At 43.1% G+C, this 22,972-nt stretch overlaps 1 protein-coding gene across 2 annotated transcripts in view; it reads left to right on the forward strand.

Annotated features, from left to right (window-relative positions):
- The window catches only part of Syt9 (synaptotagmin 9), a 189,999-nt gene that overhangs the window by 134,037 nt on the left and 32,990 nt on the right, over positions 1-22,972 (forward strand). Inside the window, exons 4-6 of one of the 2 annotated variants that reach the window (XM_055597423.1) lie at positions 9,818-9,938; positions 11,889-12,060; positions 14,225-14,354. In XM_055597423.1, coding sequence (XP_055453398.1) covers positions 9,818-9,938; positions 11,889-12,060; positions 14,225-14,354 — 423 coding nt within the window. Of the gene's footprint in view, positions 1-9,817; positions 9,939-11,888; positions 12,061-14,224; positions 14,355-22,972 lie in introns of those variants that run through there. The other variant, XM_055597424.1, reaches the window with a different exon arrangement.

Consider the following 22,972-nt stretch of genomic DNA (forward strand, 5'->3'; position numbering starts at 1 on the left):
TGCTTTCCCCAATTCTAATCTCAACCCTCTTAACTCTTGCACCCTCTCTCCTACCTTGTTCCCTTTTTTCAGCCACTACTAGTCCATCTCCCCTTCCAAGTGAGATTTATGCATCATCCCTTGGATCCTGTATGTTACTTATCTTCTTTGGGTTTGTGCCTTATACTATGCTTATCCTGTATTATATGGTTAAAATCCTCTTCTAAGTGAGTACATACCATGTGTGTCTTTCTGGTTCTGGGTTACCTCACTCAGGATGATCTTTTCTACTTCTATCCATTTGCCTGCAAATTTCATGATTTCTTTGTTTTTAGTAGCTCAGTAGTATGCCACTATGTAAATGTGCTACAGTTTCTTTATCCATTCTTCAGCTGAGGGGCATCTGAGTTGTTTCCAGATTCTGGCTATTACAAATAAAGCTGCTATGAACAACAAGTGTCCTTGTTGTATGGTGGAACATCTTTTGGGTATATACCCAGGAGTGGTGTAGCTGGGTCTTGAGGTAAAGCTATTTCCAGTAAGCACCAGACTGATTTGCAAAGTGGTTGTTCAAGTTTACACTCCCACCATCAATGGAGGAGGGTTCCCCTATCTCCACAACCTCACCAGCATGTTGATCTTAGCCATTCTGATGGGTGTGAGATAAAATCTCAGACTGATTTGCATTTGCCTGATGACTAAGGAAGTTAAGCATTTCTTTAAGAGTTTCTCGGCCATTTGAGATTCCTCTGTAATTTATCTTAATAAATTTATGTTATTAGGCTTTATTCATCTCACCTGTCAGAATTTTTATGGATCTTGAATCTGGACTTCCATGTACTCATCAAGTCTGTTGTATCATATCAGCTTCTGCTTCTTGCAGACAATTGACAGAATTTTGGAACTGGATAGAACCCAGGTTGTTGAATCATTTATTAATACCACTTGCATATGGCAGGCACTTAGAATATGAACTCCCCTTCTCTGTTGACTAAGCTAGATCACTCAGATCATTTGCAAAGGTTTCAGGAGAAGACTCATCATATGTCGTGCTGCGGTCACAAGCTTGCTGTTTGGAGTCTAGTAACATGGTCATAAAAGGAAGTGACATTAATCTGATAGCAACTGTCTTGAATGAACCTATTAACGAAATGAGTTCTGTGTTGGGGAGGGGATACATGTTGATGTGTGTGTGTGCAAGTGTGGCGTGGATGTGGTTCTCATGCTTGTGTTGCAAGCATACTCAATTATTTTTGAAATATGTGGAACCCACCTGATAAAATACTTGAGATTAGAACCATGTTTGATTTTCTGGGAAAGTAGCATATACATATACAAGTGGGAAGGTGGCTTCACTTTGCCAGCTGGGACTTAGGACAACTGCCATGTGGTGAAGCTCTCCTCTCAGTTGTGATCTCAGTTGGTTGGCTACAGTATGACAAAACATATTTATTTGCCTTTTGTACTGGAAAAGCTGTGGACCTAGTAGGCTCTCTCATGGGTAAGATACTGCCACCTAAGTATATCAGAATGGGTGACTGCCAAACACAAAGCCAGAGTCCAAACCAACCAAAGCCATTTTTTTCTTATAGGAAGGAAAAGTGTTTCCATCAAGTTCCTCCTAGTGTTATTATCATCATCAGCCCCATCCGCCACTGCTGTACTGGGGTGCAGCTAGTTTCAAGGGTACTTAGGTGAGGTGAGAGCTCTCCAACAACCTTGCAGAAGCCTTTGAGGGGAAAGCCCTAGTCACATGGATGGTCAGGCACCACAATGTCTCCTCACTTCTCCAGAGACAGCCCTTTCCAGAATCAGCCCCACATGCCTCCCCAGCAGTGCTTAGAGTAAACTGAACCTGAGTCTAGAGCCACGCTGCGATACATGTGCAAAATGATGTTGCCATGCAGTGGGGCAGCGCCGTAGAGGGGAAAATTGGGAAGATTCTTGATATTTTTGAAGGGAGAGATGACATGACTTACAGCTGTAGGAGGGTGAGAGAAGAGGAATACAGAAACAGTGACAACTAGATTTTTAACTTTTGCCACACTAAGGTGATGATGGGCTGGGGAGGAAGGCTGGGGGCAGGTGAGGGAAATGAGCTCCATTTGCAGAGGACGATTAAGATCGAGATGCCTGTTAGACAACTTGCTAGGGATCCAGAGACAATGCTGGATGCAGGGATCTTTAATATAAGGAAGAAAGTAAGCTAGATATATAAATATTGGGACTATTAAGTGTCATATTAAACCAGGGAGCTAAGAGAGTGCTGAGAAATTCATTGTTGACCACAAAGAGCATTGTTGCCTTGTCCTTTCCTAGGGTCGAAGAAAACGCTTCCTTGTGGGGGAACTAGACCAGAATCCTTTGAGAACATATCATATGTGGGGAAGTGAGGGCTGATCCCAGCCTCCCACTACCCAGTGAGGGCTGCAGGTTCACTTGTGTCCCAGCACCAGCTCAGAGAGTGTCATCCTCCAGGCACACTTCCAATGCAATTAATCATGTTAATCCCTATAAATAAAGTGCAACCAACAGTTACTTTAACAGTGCATGCTAATTAACAATGGGATTGTCACTGAAAGGGGGCCCTCCCCTCTTTATTTTTTGCCCATTTTGCCATGGCTTGGGGTAGTATCAGGAATAGAGTTGGAGTGTCTGAAAAGACAGAATGAGCAAAGCATTAACAGAGGCCATGTTACAAAAGGACCTAGTTTGGGTCCTCAATATAGCTGCTATGGCTGAAGATCAAGGACATCCAGAAGGAATCTCACAACTAGGATTGCACTTGCTGCTGGTTCTTACAAGTGTGACTGTGGGCCAGTCACGCTGAGGACTATAATGCTGGGAGGAAGAATAGACAGGACAAGAAGTGCCATAGCCTTGTGGCTCATTGGCCTTAGAGCTCAGCTGCTGGACAACAAGCTCCAGGCTTCTGCCTTTTCTGTTTTTCCAGTGCTGAAAGTGCATGCTTGTGCCAGCACACCATGCTGTTCACATGAGGCCTAGGGATGAGTCTCTGGTCCTTGTGCTTGCAAGGCTATCACCACAGCCCATATTTGTTATTCAACTTTCATTATTATCAAACGCATGTTTATATATTAATCCCCCAAAGGACAAATCCTTTGATTTGTCCTGAGAAGAGCTGAGAAATGACACTGCATATCTAAGGTTAAATAGGCAATCAAGATTTTAACTGAGCTTCAATTAGTTATGCTATATGTCGAAGCTTCGGGAATTTTTAAATAAAAAGATTTAGATTGTTTACTTTTTCCAAATATAATCAAAATTGTTTTATTAATTACAGTCCATTCACTCTGCATCACCCCTGTAGCCCCCTGCTGCCTACCCTCCCAATCCTATCCTCCCTCCCCCTTTTCCACCCATGCCCCTCCCCAAGTCCACTGATAGGGGAGGTCTTCCTCTCCTTCCTTCTGATTCTAGTCTATCTGATCTCATCAGGAGTGGCTACATTGTCTTCCTCTGTAGCCTGGTAAGGCTTCTCCCCCCTTAGGGGGAGGTGATCAAAGAGCAGGCTAATCAGTTCATGTCAGAGGCAGTCCCTACTCCCATTACTAGGGATCCCACTTGGACACTGAACTGCCATGGGCTACATCTGTGCAGGGGTTCTAGGTTATCTCCATGCATGCTACTTGGTTGGAGTATCAGTCTCAGAAAAGACCCCTGGGCCCAGATTTCTTTGGTTCTGTTGCTCTGTTTGTGGAGTTTTCATCCTCTACAGGTCTTTCTAGCTTCCACTTCTTTCATAAGATTCCCTGCGCTCTGCCCAAAGTTTGGCTATAAGTCTCAGCATCTGCTTTGATACCCTGCAAGGTAGAGCCCTTCAGAGGCCCTCTGTGGTAGGCTACTGTCCTGTTCCCTGTTTTCTTCCTCTTCTAATATCCATCCTCTTTGCCTTTCTGAATGGGGATTGAGCATTTTAGCCAGAGTCCTTCTTCTTGATTAGTTTCTTTAGGTATACAGATTTTATTATGTTTATCCTATATTATAGGTCTAATGTCCACTTAAGAGTGAGTATATACCCTGTGTGTCTTTCTGCTTCTGGGATACCTCACTCAGGATGATCTTTTCTAGTTCCCACCATTTACCTGCAAATTTCATGATTTCCTTGTTTTTAATTGCTGAGTAATATTCCATTGTGTAGATATGCTACAATTTCTGTATCCATTCCTCAGTTGAGGGGCATCTGGGTTGTTTCCAGATTCTGGCTATTACAAATAAAGCTGCTACAAACATGGTTGAGCAAATGTCCTTGTTGTATACTTGAGCATCTTTTGAATATATGCCTAGGAGTGGTATACTGGGGTTCTGAGGTAGCACTATTCCCAGTTTTCTGAGAAAGCACCAGAATGATTTCCAAAGTGGTTGTACAAGTTTACATTCCTACCCGCAGTGGAGGAGGGTTCCCCTTTCACCACATCCTCTCCAGCATGTGTCATTTGAGTTTTTGATCTTAGCCATTCTGATGAGTGTAAGGTGAAATCTAAGGGTTGTTTTGTTTTGCATTTCCCTGATGGCTAAAGATACTGAGCATTTCGTTAATTGTTTTTCTGCCATTTGGTATTCCTCTATTGAGAATTTTCTGTTTAGCTCTGTACCCCATTTTAAATTTGGATTACTTGATTTGTTGCTTTTTAACTTCTTGGGTTCTTTATATATTCTGGATATCAGCTCTCTGTCAGATATAGGGTTGCTAAAGATCCTTTCCCAGTCTGTAGGTAGACGACAGTGTCCTTTCCTTTACAGAAGCTTTTCAGTTTTATGAGGTCCCATTTATTGATTGTTGCTCTTAGAACCTATGCTGTTGGTGTTCTGTTCAGGAAGTAGTCTCTTGTGCCAATGAGTTCAAGGCTCTTCCCCACTTTTTCTTCTAACAGGTTTAGTGTATCTGGTCTTATATTGAGGTCTTTGATCCACTTGGAGTTTAGTTTTATGCAGGGAGATAAGTATGGATCTATTTGCATTTTTCTATATGTAGATATACAGTTAGACCAGCACCATTTGTTGAAAGATGCTATCTTTTTTCCATTTATGGTTTTGGCATTTTTGTCAAAAATCAGGTATCCGTAAGTGTGTGGGTTTATTTCAGGGTCTTCTGTTCAATTCCATTGATCCACCATTCTGTTTCTATGCCAGTACCATGCAGTTTTTAGTATTGTTGCTCTATAGTACAGCTTGAGATCAGGGATGGAGATACATCCAGAAGATCTTTTATTGTAGAGGATTGTTTTAGCAATTCTGAGTTTCTTGTTATTCCATACGAAGTTGAGAATTTTTCTTTCAAGGTCTGTAAAGAATTGTGTTGGTAATTTGTTGGAAATTACATTGAATCTGTAGATTGCTTTTGGTAAGATGGCCGTTTCTACTATGTTTATCCTGCCAAGCCATGAGCTTGGGATATCTTTCCAAATTCTGATATCTTCTTCTAATTCTTTCTTCAGAAACTGGAAATTTTTTTCATACAAGTCTTTGACTTGCTTGGTTAGGGTCACCCCAAGGCACTTTATGTCTGTTGTGGCTATTGTGAAGGGTGCTATTTCCTTAATTTCTTTCTCAGCCCTTTTGTCTTTTGTATACAGGAGGGCTACTGATTTTTTTGAGTTAATTTTGTATCCGGCCACTTTGCTGAAGGTGTAGGATAGAATTTTGGGGGTCACTCAGTTATACTATCATATCATCTGCAAACAGTGATGCTTCGACTTCTTTCTTCCCAATTTGTATCCCCTTGATCTCCTTACAATGTCTTATTGCTCTAGCAAGGACTTCCAGAACTATGTTGAAGAGATATGGGGAGAGTGGGCAGCCTTGCCTTGTCCCTGATTTCAGTGGGATTGATTTAAGTTTCTCTCTGTTTAGTTTGATGTTGGCTATAGGCTTGCTGTATATCGCCTTTACTATGTTTATATATGTGCCTTGTATCCCTGATCTCTCCAAGACTTTAAACATAAATGGATATTGGATTTTGTCAAATGCTTTTCAGCATCTAAGGAGATTATCGTGTGATTTTTTTTTCTTTCAGTTTGTTTATATGGTGGATCACATTGATAGATTTCCGTATATTGAACTATCCCTGCATACCTGGGATGAAGCCTACTTGGTCATAGTGAATGATATCTTTGATGTGTTCTTGTGTTCAGTTTGCAAGTATTTTGCTGAGTATTTTTGCATCAATGGTCATAAAGGATATTGGCCTGAAATTCTCTTTCTTTATTGGGTGTTTGTGAGGTTTATAGGGTGACTGTGGCTTCATAGAATGAGTTTGGTAATGTTCCTTTTGTTTCTATTTTGTGGAATAGTTTGAACAGTATTGGTGTTAGCTCTTTTTTGACTGTCTGGTAGAATCCTGCACTGAAACCATCTGGCTTTTTTTTTTTTTTTTTGGATGTGAGACTTTTGATGGCCGCTTCTATTTCCTTAGGAGATATGTGGAATCAATCAAGAAAATTGTCGATTTCATTTAGATTTTCAAATTTTGTGGTGTATAGGCTTTTGAATTAAGACCTAATGATTGTTTGGATTTCCTCAGTGTCTGTCATTATGTCCTCCATAGATTGTTTATTTTAGTTCAGTTACTGATATAGTTTCATTTAAATTTGTCATCTTATAATTTTCCATTAATTTCTATTAGATTTTTCTCTCTGGCCCTGTCCCCTTTCCAGATTTACTTCTTCTTTTTTTTATTATTTTCACAACCTGTCCAAAAAGGTGACAACCAGAAGTTGCTCAAGATTGTGTCAAATATCCTCTGGGGAGCAAATTCACTTCTGATTGGGAAGGACTGATTCAAGGGAATGTCCACATACATATAGAACCATAGGTTCTTCATCCCAAACGTGCATCAGCCAATGAGAGAAAAGCAACACTACCATCAGATGCTAGTGTCTCCTGGTCCACTGCCCGGGAAGCTTAAAGCTTCTTAAGGGATGATGGCTCTGAGTCACTATTGCAGATTCAGCCCCAAGACTCTGGGAGAACAACGCTCAACTTAGAGCCCAAAAGGGTGTTCTCAAAATAAGGAAATGAAGAAATGGAGAGATGACACAGCAGTTAAGAGCACTTGCTGCTCTTGTAGAGGACCCACATCCAGTCCTCACCACCCACATGGTGGTCCACAACCATCTCTAATTCCAGTTCTAGGGGACCCAATGTTCTCTTCTCACTTCTGTGGACACCAGACATATGGTGCACATACATACACACCAGCAAAACACATGAAAAATATGAAATTGATAAATCTATAAAAAAATTAAAAGAATAAGTGAATGAATGAAGAATGGGTGAAAGCGCTAATGATTACCCACAGTGTTACTCTGAGGAAGAGTGCATTAGGTAGTGTATATGGGAAAAGGGGATGTTTTACTGTTCTAAGTCTTTCAGTGTTTGAACCTTAGTGTCATTTTACTTTTCAATACTCATTTTAAATCTGTGTGGACATGTGTGCAAGCATGCCAATATGTACACGTGAATGCAGGTGCCAGAGGCAGCAGTTTCCCCTGCAGCTGGGGTCACAAGGAGGTTGTGAGCCACCTGATGTGGGTCCTGGGACTTGAACTACCCTCTGTAAGGGTATGCACTCTTAACCATTGGGCCATCATCCCAACATCATTTTATGTAATTATTTTATAGATAAATACTTCTATACATATAATTTTAGAAAATATTTACAAGATTTTTTGAGACATAGTCTCATATAGCTCAGTCTACCTTTGAACATTTTATGTAGCCACAAAAGCCCTTACACTTCTGATTCTCCTGCCTCTACTTCCTGAGTGCTGGGAGTGTGTCACTGTCCCCGGTTTATCTGCTGGATGTTAGACAAGCACTGTACCAACATCCCACACAAGATTTCTTTTTTAATTACTTGAGGGTTCAGAATGTCCGATTTGGTAATTATTTATTTAACTTACATGTTTTTAAGAATACAATTGGGGGTTTTAGGCTGAGAGTTCTGTTGTTGTTTCCTTTCAATTCATGAGTACATTGTCCTTCAATAGAAATGTTTATGAATGGGATTTATGGTGGGAAAAACACAACTCCACATACTTAGTACAGAAGGAATCTGACACTTTACATTTGACTATGTGCCTGAAAAGCCAGTGGAATGAGTGTGTTTCACATTGCAAGTCTTTCAGAGCGAGGTACACAGTGTGACTGCTCAGGAAATATATGCCGAAAGAATTGATTATGGGACCTTCATGGACATGATTTTGGCCACTTTTAGAATAAGTTTTTCAAATTGGGATTCTCTGAGCAGCATGAGGTAGGATAAGAGAGCAAGATGCTGTGGAAAGGAAGAATAGAAGTCAAGGACACAGGAATGGACTAAGATATAGAATGCAAAGAAAAGGTTAGGTTCATGCAGAAGAGAACATACAGCAAGAAGAACTGACATGTGTGAAATTTCACTCCTATACAATACCCCTTCCCCAACCTCTCCCCACAGAGAAAGGTCTAGCCACCCAGGTCTCCTCAGGTCAAGGCTCCAGAAACCAGGACAGTCTGGGCTTCAAGGTGAGGTGATTTATTTGCATGAGCCAGGCGATGCTTGAAGACACAGACCAATCCATCTGCCTCAGCTACCAAACAGATCCCTTTGCCTCCTCCTCCCGTGGAAGCAGTCAGGGCAGGAGGTTGGCAAAGTGACCTTCCGAAGCTGAATCTGTGTTTCTAAAAATAGAAGCATCCTCCAAGAATCAAGAAGGGGAGGGAAGTCTGTGGATGTTGAAGGCCAGAACCCAAGTCCCCAGAGCATTGCCAGTATGAAACCGTTTTAATTAGATACAGGCACCCAGATCCATAACCTCAGGTGTCTTGCAGCAATTGAAACTAAATGAACTGGCTTTTTTCCTCTTTCTACTTACACTGTCCTGAGCTTTAAGAAAAGAGAGAGAAAGAGTCATGTATTCCGACTTATTTGGATTGGTTGTACATTGCCCAAGGAGATGCCTTCCCCAGCATTCCAGTGGAGGGAATCGGAGTTCCTGGAGACACACTCAAATGGGATGTGGCAGAGTGGGACCTCCAGGGGCAGACAGCAAGGCTCCCTTAAGTCTAGCTTCTGAACTTTTCTTCCTGCATGGGTGCTGTGCAGGACTAGGTTTGTGTCCAGTGTGTCCAGTTATGTGGGAACAAGAGGTCAGGGGCCGCCACTACCACGTTTATGCAAGGTCCTTGTCCAGAGTTAACAAGGAGCTGGAAGATTCCGTGAGCTGGTAAAACCGCCTGATACTGATCCACAGAGGTTGTTTGCAGTATCCTAAGCAGACATGACAGTGTAGAGTGTCAGGGAGCCTGGGCTCTGCAGGAGTGTGCGAGGACCATGTGGCTCATTTGAGGGCTCTGTGTGGAGAGGCAAGCATAGGTGATAGAGTGAAGACCCATCATAAAGACCACAGGAAGCTGAGTGGGCTTGGGGGCAGAGTCTCTGAGATCTGCTGGGGCGATCAGCCTTGTGAGGTGCCTCTTTGCATGACTTTGCGCTGAGAACTCTGATTTGCACATGATTCCCACAGCCAGATGAGTAGAGCCACAGGAAGGGGCACTCTGGGAATGCTGTGTTCTAGACTGTGCGAAGCTGGGTGAGCTTGTGCTTATGGGCTGTGTGTGTAGCTTCCTGTGGACAGCCTCCTCTCCTCTGCCGTCTAAAAATGTGTTGTGCCTCTATAGATGCAGAGCCACCCCAGGCCAGGGGTGGAGTTTCGGTCTTGAGCTGAACCAAAGGAGCAGAGTGTCCTTTCTAACACCGCCTGGCAGCCGAACCTCCTGCATGTGGACTGAGGACTCTTTCAAATGCTTTGGTCTGTGCCTTTTTTTCCAACAGGACAATGTGGATCTGGGTGAGCTTATGTTTTCACTCTGCTATCTTCCAACGGCTGGCAGGCTGACCATCACCATTATAAAAGCAAGGAATTTAAAGGCAATGGACATAACAGGAGCATCAGGTAGGTCATTCTTCAATTCCTCATCTGGTTCTAATTCAACACATTGTAAAGTTCCTATTATGATACTGTGGGTCTGGAACCAAGTTGCCTAGGTATAATCACATTCCTACCACCTCTGAGTGCCATGTAACCTTGGACAGGTCACTTAACCACTCTAGGCTTCAAATTCCCAACTGTAAAGTGAGAGTAAGATTAGTATCTGGCCTGTTGAGTTATTGTATAGATTAACTGAGTTAATATGTGTAAGACCATTAAGGGATGTGGTATATTAAGATGCTACATGATGCTATCTGAATCTTGAGCCTTTCCTTGCCCATAAATGGGACTCATCCTACAGTCTGCATATTCTGAGGTGGTCTACCCAGTTAGGTCTTTCCTCTCACTTCACTATCTTGAGATCGTTGAAGATCAGAAAACAAACTATAGCTTGTTTTTTTTTCCAGTGAACCAAACATATGCCTTTTACATTGTAAACCCAGACACAAAAATGTCTTAATATGCAGTTCATACTACGCACATTCATACTAGCTTTGGCCAAGTACTCACTAACACAGAGAACACTGGTTCGTGGTCACTGAACTCAGATACTGTTATTCTTTTGTTGTTGCTGGTGATGGGTGTGTGTGAGTGTGTGCATGCATGTGCTCACACACAGGCACACATGTACACATATACACATAAAAGCCAGAGGTCATCCTCAGCTATCATACCCCGGAATCATTTCCCACTATCCCACTAGGCCCTCACTACTATCGAGCTAAAAGGGAAGCCCTCTTTCTCTGCGCCCAAGTGAATGATGCCCTGACCTTTCACCCTTTCCAGAAGGTACTTCAAGCCAAAGGAGCCAAGATTTTTGTTTGTTTGTTCTTGCTTAGAAACAGCCTGGCATAGAGAACATAGAATATATCAACCCCTTGGGGTAAATGCCATCCTGACTTTGATTTTTGAGAAAGATTCTCTCATTGGGACCTGGGCTCACTGGTTAGGCTATGACTGGACAGCAAATACCAGGGATCCTCTTGTCTCCACTTCCCTTGCACTGCTGAGTGCGGGCCACCCACCATGCCCAGATGTATACATGGAAGGTAGGCTCTTTAGGCTCTAACTCGAGTCCTATGCTTGCGTAACAAGCTTGTCACTGACTGATAGTTACCCCAGTATGTTAATATGTTCTATGTTCTATACTCCATGCTGGTTCTAAGCAAGAAAACGAAAAGATACAGCTCCTCTGGCTTAAAGTACCTTCTGGAAGTGGTGAGGGGTCAGGGTAGCATGTGGTAGCAGAGAGATACAGGACTCCCTTTTAAGCTGCATGGTTATGAGGGTCTAGTGGGACCAGAAGTGCCTCATCCAGAGCACAGCAGCTTGGAGACCTGTTGATCTGCAGTGGTTATGCTATGAACACCCCCTGTCCTCCCTCTTCCTGATTAATTAACAGCTTCTCCCTTTGCAAATACGCTTCCAGGAGCTCCCAGAACTTAGGGCCCATCCACTCCCGCAGGCTGCCCCATTCTCCAGGAATTCAGAACTTACAGAACTGGGGGCATTCCCCTGCTTGGAGGCCCAATCTTTAAGCAAAGATTCTCCTGGGTAGCTCAGAGTTGGGGTACTGAATTCCAGTCTTCCACTCCTTGGAAATGTCTATGTTTCTGTTCCTTTCACAGGCAGGCAGGTCCTAAATTATGGTTGGAATACTTTCCAATTCAGTAACAGATGTTTTCACCCTATTTTTAAATTTTATGAATTTTGAGGAGACAGTGTCCTGTGCTTTTTCTTCAGTGAATAACTTAATTAGTCTGAGTAGTTGCTGCCCACATCACATATCACATGCATTAAAGTACTCAAACTCTAGTCTCCAGACAGAGAAAGGAAGTCTTCCTCCACTGGCCACATATACCCAGCATCTCCATTTGCCCTCACAGTGCCTTCCCTGCTCTTATGCCTGTGCAGATCCCTACGTGAAAGTCTCACTCATGTGTGATGGCCGGCGACTGAAGAAGAGGAAAACATCCACCAAGAGGAACACGCTTAATCCCGTTTACAATGAAGCCATAGTCTTTGACGTCCCTCCTGAGAGCATTGATCAGATCCACTTGTCCATAGCTGTCATGGACTATGACCGGTGAGATACCAGGGGCTCTTTCTCTGTGCAGTCTTGCTGTTCTTGGGGCGGAATGGGAACGTTAGGGAGCAACCATATGCTCAGCTGGGATCCCAGGACACAGAGTGATCAAAGGGGCAGCATGTGGAGAGCAGGCTGACAGGGGGTCCCATCGTAGAACTCTGCTGTAGAACCCTGTTACTACAGGCTTCTCATAGCTTCATCTCTCCCCTCCCCCTTCTTACCTTTCTTTTCCTTCACCCTACCACACCCCACCTCTTTCCCTTCCCATCTCTGCACACTTCCTGGTATCTCTGTGTAGAGAACCATGGCCCCTCAGGTCTTGTTTTCCACTGAGCAGTCCTGACTTCTTCAAGTGGAAATCTTCTACCCCAAACACAGAATGATTACTTCAGCCATGCCGCCAACGTTTCTAAATATATAACTTCGTCCCCCCCTTCTTGCACTGTGTTTAATAAAGATCATTTCCATCCACTCAGGTCTGAAAGCAAACACAGAAATGTTCTCTTGAAAATGCTAGAATCAGTATGGATGACAAGGTACATTAAAATGTATAAGATGCTAGACTTTTTAATTAATACAGCACAGAGGAGATATTTATAGCCTGCATTGTAGCCAATTGTGTATTTAAAGGACAGATTTGAAAAACAGTCATTTTAATATGCAAAGGAAGTACCAACAGGGAATTATACATGTTAAACCAGTCATTAGACTGCAATGCAAAGTCTCTTTTTAATTAGAAACCTCCCACGTGGTCTGGGCACAATTATAAAAGAAAAAATCAGTCTGACTTCTAATATACTCTTACAAATATTATTTGTAGCTAAAAATGTTTCCATCTACCTTTGAAATGTCAGCACAGCAGCGTCAGTGACCTCAGTGCTTTTCCAGTAGATCCCTACACAAAGCATGCCTTGTCTTCTGACACAGTTGCCCATGAGCATGACAGCCCATGCTGGGCTTGGACCTTACCCTGTCTTCTCTGGACACACACAGTACCATAGTGCCTGGTCCCAGGAGGAGATGCTACCTACCAGCTGTGAAAGGCAAGGATAGCACTTTCCAAGCTATTGCCAAGGTTCCTGCATCAACAAATCTGATTATGTGATCTGTGCCTCAATTTAATTATCAGTAAACTCATGAATCTGGTCTGGAAAAATCCATGGCAATTTGCACAGAGCCCCTGCATGCACTTGATTTTAATGAGCATTGACTTAAATACCCGGACACTGCATCCGCATCCTGTTTCCTTCTCCCCACACAAACAGAATAGAAACTACTCATCTTTTCTGGGAGAAAAAAAGAGCTTATCCCAAAGAGTCAAAGGATGGGCCACATTCTAAAGTTTATTTCAAGGGACTATTTTTTTTTAATTGCTCAGGGAAAAAAAAGTAAAATGGCACAATGGAGGAGACCTACTCAAAAAGTTTCAGGCTGTTAGCCCTAAGTTAAAAAAGCTGGGTGTCTGTCACGGTTAAAAACTCTAGTTGGCTCGATGAACCAAAGCCGAGTGTAAGAAGGAGAGATGCAGAAGATGGTGGCAGTGGTCTTTGATGGATCAGGGAGCGAGAAGACCCAGGAGCCCAACCCTCTGGGCCTACCATGCCACTCTTGCTTGCCTCTTGTGGAGAGCTGAATGGGTGTTACAGCACACACTCCTCCTTCAGGGCCCCTTCCATTTCATTCCACGAATCTGGAAGCTCAGCTTGCCGAAGCAGAAGTGGGTCATTAGCACACACCAGGGAGTTCTCCGAGCAAAGGTTCTCAGGGCCACATGAACCCATGTCAGCCTTAGAAAAGATGGCTGTGATATGGAACCCTACCTAGGTCTTTCTGCTGATTAGCCTGGACTGCACTTTTAAATTAGATATTTTTTTTAATATCCCAATACTTCTGAATTCCCTCCATCCTTCTTAACGCTGTAACCCTTTAGTACAGTTCTTCATGTTGTGATGATCCCCAACCATAAAATTATTTTATTTGCTACTTCATAACTGTAATTTTGCTACTGTCATGAATCGTAATATAAATATCTGATATGTAGGATATCTGATATATGATTCCCCCACACACAAAAGGATCACAACTCATAGGTTGAGAACCACTGCTTTTACTTTTGCATTCCAAAATTTTAAGAAAAAACTGTTGTGGCCCATTTTCACAGTGTAGGTCACAATGAGGTCATCGGCGTGTGCCAAGTAGGCAACGAGGCTGAGCGACTGGGCAGAGACCACTGGAGTGAGATGCTGTCATATCCTCGGAAGCCCATTGCGCACTGGCACTCTCTGATGGAGGTGAGACCTACCCCTGTGTGTTCTACTCTGTAGAGTACGTGCTTTGTTACTGTTAACAGCATGACCATGCCAGGCTCTTCTATCACTAGCGCTGTCCCCGCAGAGATTTTCTACGGCTGTTGGGACTTGCATGAAATCTAAGGTTTGATATATTCTCTCCACCAACCTAGAGCATTTGGATCAGGGACTGTCCCCATTTTTATTGTCTTTTTAAAGGGATCAGGATTCTGTTAACAACTTTGGGTTGGCATTTGGAGGGCTTCTGCATGAGACAGAGCCCTCGGTTTGGAGAATGCCCCTGGCCCTAGCCTGTGAGTCTTTTGTTGGTTAGCATCAGGTTCAGGTTTATTTAATAGCGATAACAAAGCATAAAACAACAATGTGTAAAAGGAAACTTCTCTCTTCCTAACATACAGCAAGTACAAAGGAAGACAGTGTGGGGTGTGGCACCATGGTCAACAAAGACTAGATTTCTCTCATCTTTCTGCTTAACTGTCCCCAAAGTTAAGCTTAACAGCTTAACTGTCCAGGTTTCTGAGCTTCCCAAAGCCTGAGAATCTCTGGGTCCCTGTTTTAAATATGGTCAGGAAGGTGCCTGGGCCTGTCCAAGGCCTCATATGATACTCTGACCATGTCCAAAGGTGGCATCAAGAGAGACATTGGACTACTGACTGTCCTCATGCCTTTCAGTATGTGAAGGCATCAGATCCAGAACCCCTCCAGACAATCTCTTCAGTCTGACCATGGGCCTCATTATACAGTGTGAGTCCAAGCTCAAAACCATCATATCTTTCATGCCACAAATGTGGGACAAGGCAAGGGTCAAAAGAACACACAGTGCTTCTTTCAGGGTTCTCTTTGAGGTTTTCCAAGACACTTACTGTGCACCTTAACCACAGGACTTTGAACATGTCTACTTTCAGAGGAAGGAAATAAATATATTCATTTTATTATGTACCTAGCTAGAAAAAGGGTTTTATGCAAAGAGAGAATGCATACTGGCTGTCATCCTGCCACTTTTTCCTTATCCACGCATTTATTTTCCTTTCACTTACCAATTTTTTTTCTGTTTATCTTTGCTTATTGATTCATTTATTTAAGCATTCTCTCAACACTAATTTTGACTGAGGAACATTTCTAAGGATCATGTGACATGAGGACATATGAAACATGCATGTGAACAAGAGGCCACTTGCTTTATAGCTCTTACAGATACTACAAAACAGAAGAATTTTTAAATGAATTTATTTATTTGCTTATTGGTGATGTGCACGTGCAAGGGCACACGGGAGACTACAGGACAACTTTTAGGAGTTGGTTTTCTCCTCCTACCAGGTGGGTCCTAGAGATTGAACTTAGGTTGCCAAACTTGAAAACAAGTGCCTTAACCCACTGAGCCATCTCACTGGCCCAAGAAAGTGTGAAATGGAGTATGAGCCATTAAAGTGCATAGGCATAAGCTTTGATGCTCATAGGATGAGCTCCTATGTCCTGGCACATAGGACAGGGGCTTGTTGAACTTACAAGAGACTTGAGCTGCTGGGAATGGGAACACCAGGAAGCGAGCTGGAGTCATTGGCCAAGGGTATGTGGGTTCCAGGCAGAGAATGTTCCTCTGTTCTCCTACTGTAGGCAGCTTCTCCCTGCATTGGCACCCTGAGAGCAAAAGAGATCACTGCCCAGTGTTGATAGTACCTCCGCACTTGATAGTCGGGCGTGTATGATGGAATAAAGATGAAGGCAACTGGAGAGGAAGAGATGCTCCAAGCCGGGCCTAAGGACAAGGGAGGGAACCATTCCTTAGAGGGAAGCATGAAGGGTGCTAGTTATATTCAGTGATAGACTAGAGTCCCCTAATTTGCAGACTCCTGAGCATGTATCTCTGCCCCTGGGCCATAGAAACCAAACCTCTCCTTCCTGGCATCAAAATTAATCCCTAAGGGGGACTTCAAGAGCTGCAAACCACTTGAGAAAGAGCCAGGGGAACTTTGCCTCATTTCCTCCACTCCTGGTGGAATTCTCAAAGGACCCATATGTGGGTTTAGCAAATTGCCTAGGGATGTCACTGGTGAGCGGTAGTGAGAGCCATTGTAACCTGCCTCCTATACCCTTAGAAGTCACTTCTGATCTAAACTCTCCTTTGTGGTCAGAACTGTCAAAAGTCTATGTGACAGGTAATGGAAAAGGAGTAAGGTCTACAGGGTCCTGACCCAAGCAGGACTTTCTCAGTGGCCTTGGCAGACAGGAACCCTTGGCAGGTATGTGGCATGGCAGGTATGGGAGCACCCACAGAGCAAGGGTAGAGGGTCTCTCTGGCTGCTTCTTCCACTTCAAAGGGAAGAATGTTGTGCAGCTTCAGTCCACGAGAGGTGCTCCTTAAACCCTTAGCTCCCAGCTTTTTGCAAGTCTGTGTTCAGCAGTTATGTAAGTAAGAAATAAAAGTCTTGAGGGTTAAAGTAATGGAACTCGGGAGTCCTTTGTACAGTAGCTAGAATTACTTCAGCTAATACAATGGTCGTTTCTCAATGGTTGCAGTGGAACTAAAGAAATGAAATGCCTCCATCCCTGTGGCCTCTTGCCTGTCTTTGAAGTCATGTCTTGAACTCTAGATCCATCTCCAGAGGGAAATGCTGCCTTCTCTTTTAAAAATAAACATGTAGCTGGCAAAATGAGGGCAATGGTACCAGATGAGATTAAAGAAAGGGGGAGGTGGACCGTGCTTTGTCAGCCTCTGCATGGATGGAGATGGTGATGGGAAGTGCTGGGAAGTGCATGTGCCGGAGTTGGACAGACCTAGATTCACACTGCTGTGCAGCCACGTGCTGGTTGATCGTTCTTCACCCTTTGGTTCTTCTCATCTGTCAAGTTGTCATAACTGCCTGTCTCAAAGTGAAGTTGTAAAGATTAAGGTTTTTAAGGGGGTGGGGCATTGATTTGGGGTTTCATGTAGCTAAGGCTAGGCTACATGAGCTTGTTTTATACTGGAGGATGAACTTCTAAATCCCCTTGCACCCCATAGGTGCTAAGACTATATGCATATACCACCCCACTCATTTTACACAGTGCTGGGTGTTAAACGTAGGTATTTTTATTGCTGGGCAAACACCCTATAACTGACCTGTTTCCCCAGCATAAATTAAGTTAATTTATGAAAAATGCCACTCTGTGGCTAGCACCTAACCAGCGATCAGTAAAGTTCTCATCACTGTGTATCCTACATTCTAATGGGTCACTACATGTCCTCATGGGCTCTGTAGCATAAGGAAATATCACCCATGTCATTTTTCATGGCGACAGCTAGGGACCCCAGTAAACATCATCCCAGTTTGGAAGCGTGGCTGACTCAGCATTTGAGTGGACATGGGTATACAAATTTTCATTTTGTTTTTGGAGATAGGGTTTCTCTGTCTAGCCCTGGCTGTCCTAGAACTGGATCTGTAGACTAGGCTGGCTCAAACTCAGAGATCTGCCTACCTCTGCTTCCCCAGTGGTAGAACTAAAGACATGTGCCACCACCCTTCAGACAGCTCAGATATACAGACTTAAGATCTGCCTGCTTTCCCATTTAACTTAACTGTAAAGATAACCTGCTGTTATGCTCTCTTTAAAACAAACAAACAAACAAACAACTGCTGAATCTTGGGAGTCTTACTCTGTGTGTGTCTGTGTTTGTGTGTGTGAACAGACATGTATGGAGCACATGGAAGGGTGACTAAAAATGGGCATGCGTTGGGATTTAGTATGGAACTTTGGCCTGACAGAAACTCCATGCTGCCAGGGACCATGGCACTAGGGTATAAATGACCCCTGATTTCTGCAGAGACCTGGCCATCCACTCATAACTATATCAAGCATACCCTGACATCGCCAGGGCAGGTAGCAGATGGAGTCTTCAGAACAATAAGTTCAAAATCCATTTCTCTCCCTGGAGCCCAGCGTGGCTTCACGGCACACCCTACGGTCAGCCAATGGCTTTCCCTTTACTCTTCATAATGTCATTAGCTCAGAGAGCTGCACAAGTCCTCCCAGAACAGTTTTTTCCGGGACATGAGGGTAAGAGTGCCCTTCCGTGAGATTGTGGGAGATTGACAGAGTGCTAAGGGCTTCCTTATCACAGCATTTTCCTCTGTGCACCCAAGATAAGATGGTGTTGATGCGGCCATGTCCTCACACCTTCCTCACCCTCCTGACAGTCAAGTTGACCTGCATCCGGAGCCGCAGGAGATTAACAGGCAATAGTTCCAGTGTTTGCATGGCTTGCCTGTGAAGTGCTATGTAATGTCTGGATTAGACTTGGAATTGTGGGAAACCAGATGCAGATGCCATTTAGTTAAATAGTGCTTTACTTTTCTGAGATGATGACAGACAATCCACTGAGAATATATAGTAAAGTTCTTACCTTTATTCAGAGGATGCAATAATAACCCATTTATATAATTATAACATACATATATATGTATATGTATTGTAAACTAAGGTGATCAGTGTGAATCTTTCTCTCTCAATGCCTAGCCTTTGTGCAGACATGTGCATCAGGCCAGAAAGGTTTTATACCAGCATGGCTGGCTGTTGAGATCACCCTTTCTCCATGGCAGTATAAGAGCACAGGACATATTATAAAGAGCAGAGTCCTCTTTGTCTTCCTTGGGCTCAGTAAAGCTATAAATTTAGTGCTGTGAAGAACCTAAAGCAAGCATCATTTACCAGGTCTTTCTTCAGTGTTGCACCAGTGCCCCTTTAAAACATTTCTAAATATTTTCTATCCAGTGCTCAACAGAGCTCACTTGGGATCTTGAATCTACACATTTCCAGGAAGAAAATTTCTGCTTTTCCAGGCTGTGTCAAAGAAAGGTAACTGTCAACCCACTCCATCTACAGTGTAGGGGGTATAGTTCTTGAGAAAGGCACCAACATAACAGGGAAACTCAACAGAGTGATCTTGGCTGCTCCCCAAAGGGGCAAGAGACCTAAACACTTGGGAAAAGTTGCTTTCCACAGTAGGGGCAGGCAAAAGGAGCACTTTTCAGGAAAGGATGTGAGTGGAGAGGGCACACTGAGCTATGGGAGCCTCAGCGCCATCACAGACCTGTGTAGTTGCATGCCCGCTGCTCCCTTGGTCCTGTAGCTCATGTTAGTCCAGGGGCCACTTTTGCACTTAGTTCCTGCTTCAGTCCATCGGATCATAGAGTTTCAAACTTGGGGTAAACCAGAATCACTTCTCCCTAGCCCCAGGCTTTCTCCCTCTAGGATTTGACATGGCTTCACTGCATACCCAAAGTTAATGTATTTGAAATGCACCTCCACAGCTGGTATCTAACCAGTGTCCAGTAAGAGTCTTATGCTTATTGTATGTCCTACATTCTGATGGGTCACCATGTGCCCTCATGGGACTTCGCCCAAAGGCTCTCTAGAAACTCCCTTTCTTACATAGTATGATTCTTCAGTGCCTATGAAGTATGTCCCAGGTGTCAAGGTGTCCTCTGAACATGGAAAGTAAATGTTTGGAAATTAGAAGTGTTGCTTTCCCCCCAACATCCATCTCCATGACTTTTTCTATGAGAGACTGATGGTTGACTGTGTTACCTGCCTTCAGTTTGCATCAATTTAGTGCATGGGACATGATTTATAGAAAAAAAAGGATCAACCCTGTTTACACAGATAGTGAGTTAATGCCTGGTGAGATTTGGAATGAATAAACAAAAGAGATGTGGAATGGAATCAACTGGGTTCCTTTTGTGCTGAAGCTGCAAACTCTCCATTTGGTGCAATCCAACATAGAAGCAAGCAGGTGTAAAAGCTACTGACATGAAGCTACTGACATCTGCAGCAGGTGTTTAAATGGAGCTGGTTCTTCTTGCTCCAAGCTTAGATTACTTCTCCACTTAGAAGTACATGAACAAAAGTCATTCCCTCCATCCTTCCCATCTCTTAGCCAGTCACCACGGCTTTGCATTCTCAGTACAACTAAGATAATATTCAGAACAACTGAGAGGGCTTAGTGAAGCATGAGGTGATGTGCCTGGCTGGGTCCTAGAGTACTCAGTACCTGGTTTCATGACAGAGGTAATGCACAGACATCCCAGTGGTCAGGAGCAGGATCCTGAGTGAGAACTATTCAGGAAATGACAAGGACATTAGCCCTTGAGTTGACTTTTCTTACCAGAAAAATGTTTCAGTACCAATTTGTACAACAGCATGACTTGATGTACCATCTGTAGAGATAAAGAAGAAAGGAAAGGGATTTTTTTTTTTTACTGTAGGAAGGACCTGCTGTTGAAGTTTCTTGGAATAAACTGTTTTTTAATGGTGTATAGAGCATAACTGTGTGCATGAACACTTAGGGAGCCCCTGAAGCTGAGCTGACTGTAGCAAATATAAAATGGTGCTACATGGTTGGGATATGAAACCAACCGGTAGCTCACCTGTTAGAACCGTGGCAGTTGGTGGTAAGTGGTCAGAACACATTTTGGACAAGTGGGTATGGCTTGTGTTAGGGAAGCTCTGTCAGGTTTCCAGCGGGTGGAAGGGTGTGGTCAGCAAAGCTAAGAAGTTGAGGCTTTCACAAGCAACTGTAACTTATTAGATTGAACTATCTGTACAGAAAGAGAAGATGCTAAGTATTTTCTCATCTTCAGACAAGATACAAAATCAGGAATTTTCTCAAAGGTCTGTAGAGACAGGAATCATACAAAACATAGGAGCACTCAAACTAATAGATACATAAAAGCAGACAACAATGTGATGGAATCGGATGTTTCTTCTGAGTGGAAAGTTAACTGTGTCTTGACACCCTCTCTTTCACAAATTACCTTGCTGTGGCACCTTCTGCCCATTGGGTTCTGCTTGAATAATTATTACACAGAAGGTGGATGACAATGGACTTGCATTTCCTCCCCCCTCCCCCCTATCTCCAGAATGGCATTCAGAGGAGACTTGCTGACACATAGGACAGGCTGATTCTTCACAGATGAAATGAATCAGTGATTTATGCCACTCTTTAAAGAACCACATTCAGCTGCTAAGCTGCTAATCATTTGGGAGACTGCCCCTTGCCAGGGGCAAGAGTCTAGAGCAAAAGTGGAACAAACTGACAGAGATCATTCTGAGAGTTTCCTAGGAAGGAGACATCCAGGAGATGCCCTTGTCAAATATTGCCTCCCACAGGTCACCGTACCACCTGATGATAGGATAAAGCTGTTTCCACCAGTAATGAATGGGAAAGAAAGGACAGGTCCTGATTTATTGGTATTCCAAAGTCTGACATAAGGTGTCAGAAATGACATGGGAGGTGTTAGTTGCCCTAAGATCTATTTTTCTGTCTTGGTCACTGGTGTTTGCCTAACAAAACACATGGCACATGGCAGACTCTTTGTAAAGTTTTCCTAATGAAATAATTGTCAATGTGCAGATAGCAGCTTGTATGTTGACTGCAACAAAAGAAAGACATTCCACCCTCAGGATACATGAATATTGTTTACAGTTAAGAAAAAAATAACTGTTTTTCTTTAGTTTCTATGTGATGCTTTCCAAGGGGAATTCAATTCATACATGGAGCTGAAGAGCATACAGAAAGCTCTCCATGTAGGGTTGCTCCCTGGGTTGAGAATGGCACAGTTTCTCAGTTCAGTCATGCACCCATTCTTCTCCGTTGCATCTCCTTCCCCATATTTCAGTTGATTTAGAATGAAAGTGAAAATTGAGCCATCAAGATGTCTAAGCTGGGAAAGACACTTGCTACAAAACTTGATGATTTGAATTTAATCCCCAGGACACAACCCACAGAAAGAGAATCAACCTCCTATAAATTGTCTTCCCACCTCCACATGTACATTCCCTGTACACATCTCACATGTACACATACACACACACACAACTCAATGTAATTAAGAATTGAAAATAACTTCAAACATCACTGTTTAGTAGCTTTGTTTTTTACTTCTGTCACTTTAAGTAAATCTCAGTGTGTTGAAAGTTGGCAATCAGGAATGGTAGGATGACATCTTTTCACCCATTTTAAGTAAAATCCGAGGTATGATGTGTGATAACATTTATAATTGAAAATCTTAAAGGAGGATTTTCACAAAACCAAGGGAAACTTCACAAATTGTTGACAACCACATAAAGTCTCAACTTTCAGGCACCTGCTGTGTGATGGTGCATCATACTCCAACTGTCTAAAATAAGGGTTCTGTATGAGACAGGAAACATCAAAGTGGTTTTGCTCTATGCAGCTGAGGATCTGGGTGGCACCTGCTTAGGTACTTTAATATTGATAAATAAATGTTCAGATTGACAGTTGACTAGAGAAAGGTCATAAACCCAATCAAGCAAGTAAATGTCATCCAAAAAGATTAAGACTGACTACAAATTGTAAAATAGAAACATTCTGGATTTTTCTTCCTGTTATTAATGCTTAATGAAGTCTCTGCAGGGGGCCGTGGAAATTTGGATCCAAAGAAATCCATATCTGTTTATGTTTTTCTCTGGGCCTTATCTACGTTTTATCTATGTGATGGCATGAATGTTTGTTTTTAAGAAAGAGAACAAGGAAGGAAGAGGGGAAGGAAGGAGGGAAGGAAGGAAGGAAGGAAGGAAGGAAGGAAGGAAGGAAGGAAGGA

The sequence above is a fragment of the Psammomys obesus genome, unplaced genomic scaffold, assembly GCF_907164565.1.
Source record: "Psammomys obesus unplaced genomic scaffold, mPsaObe1.curated_primary_1811, whole genome shotgun sequence".
NCBI lineage: Eukaryota > Metazoa > Chordata > Mammalia > Rodentia > Muridae > Psammomys > Psammomys obesus.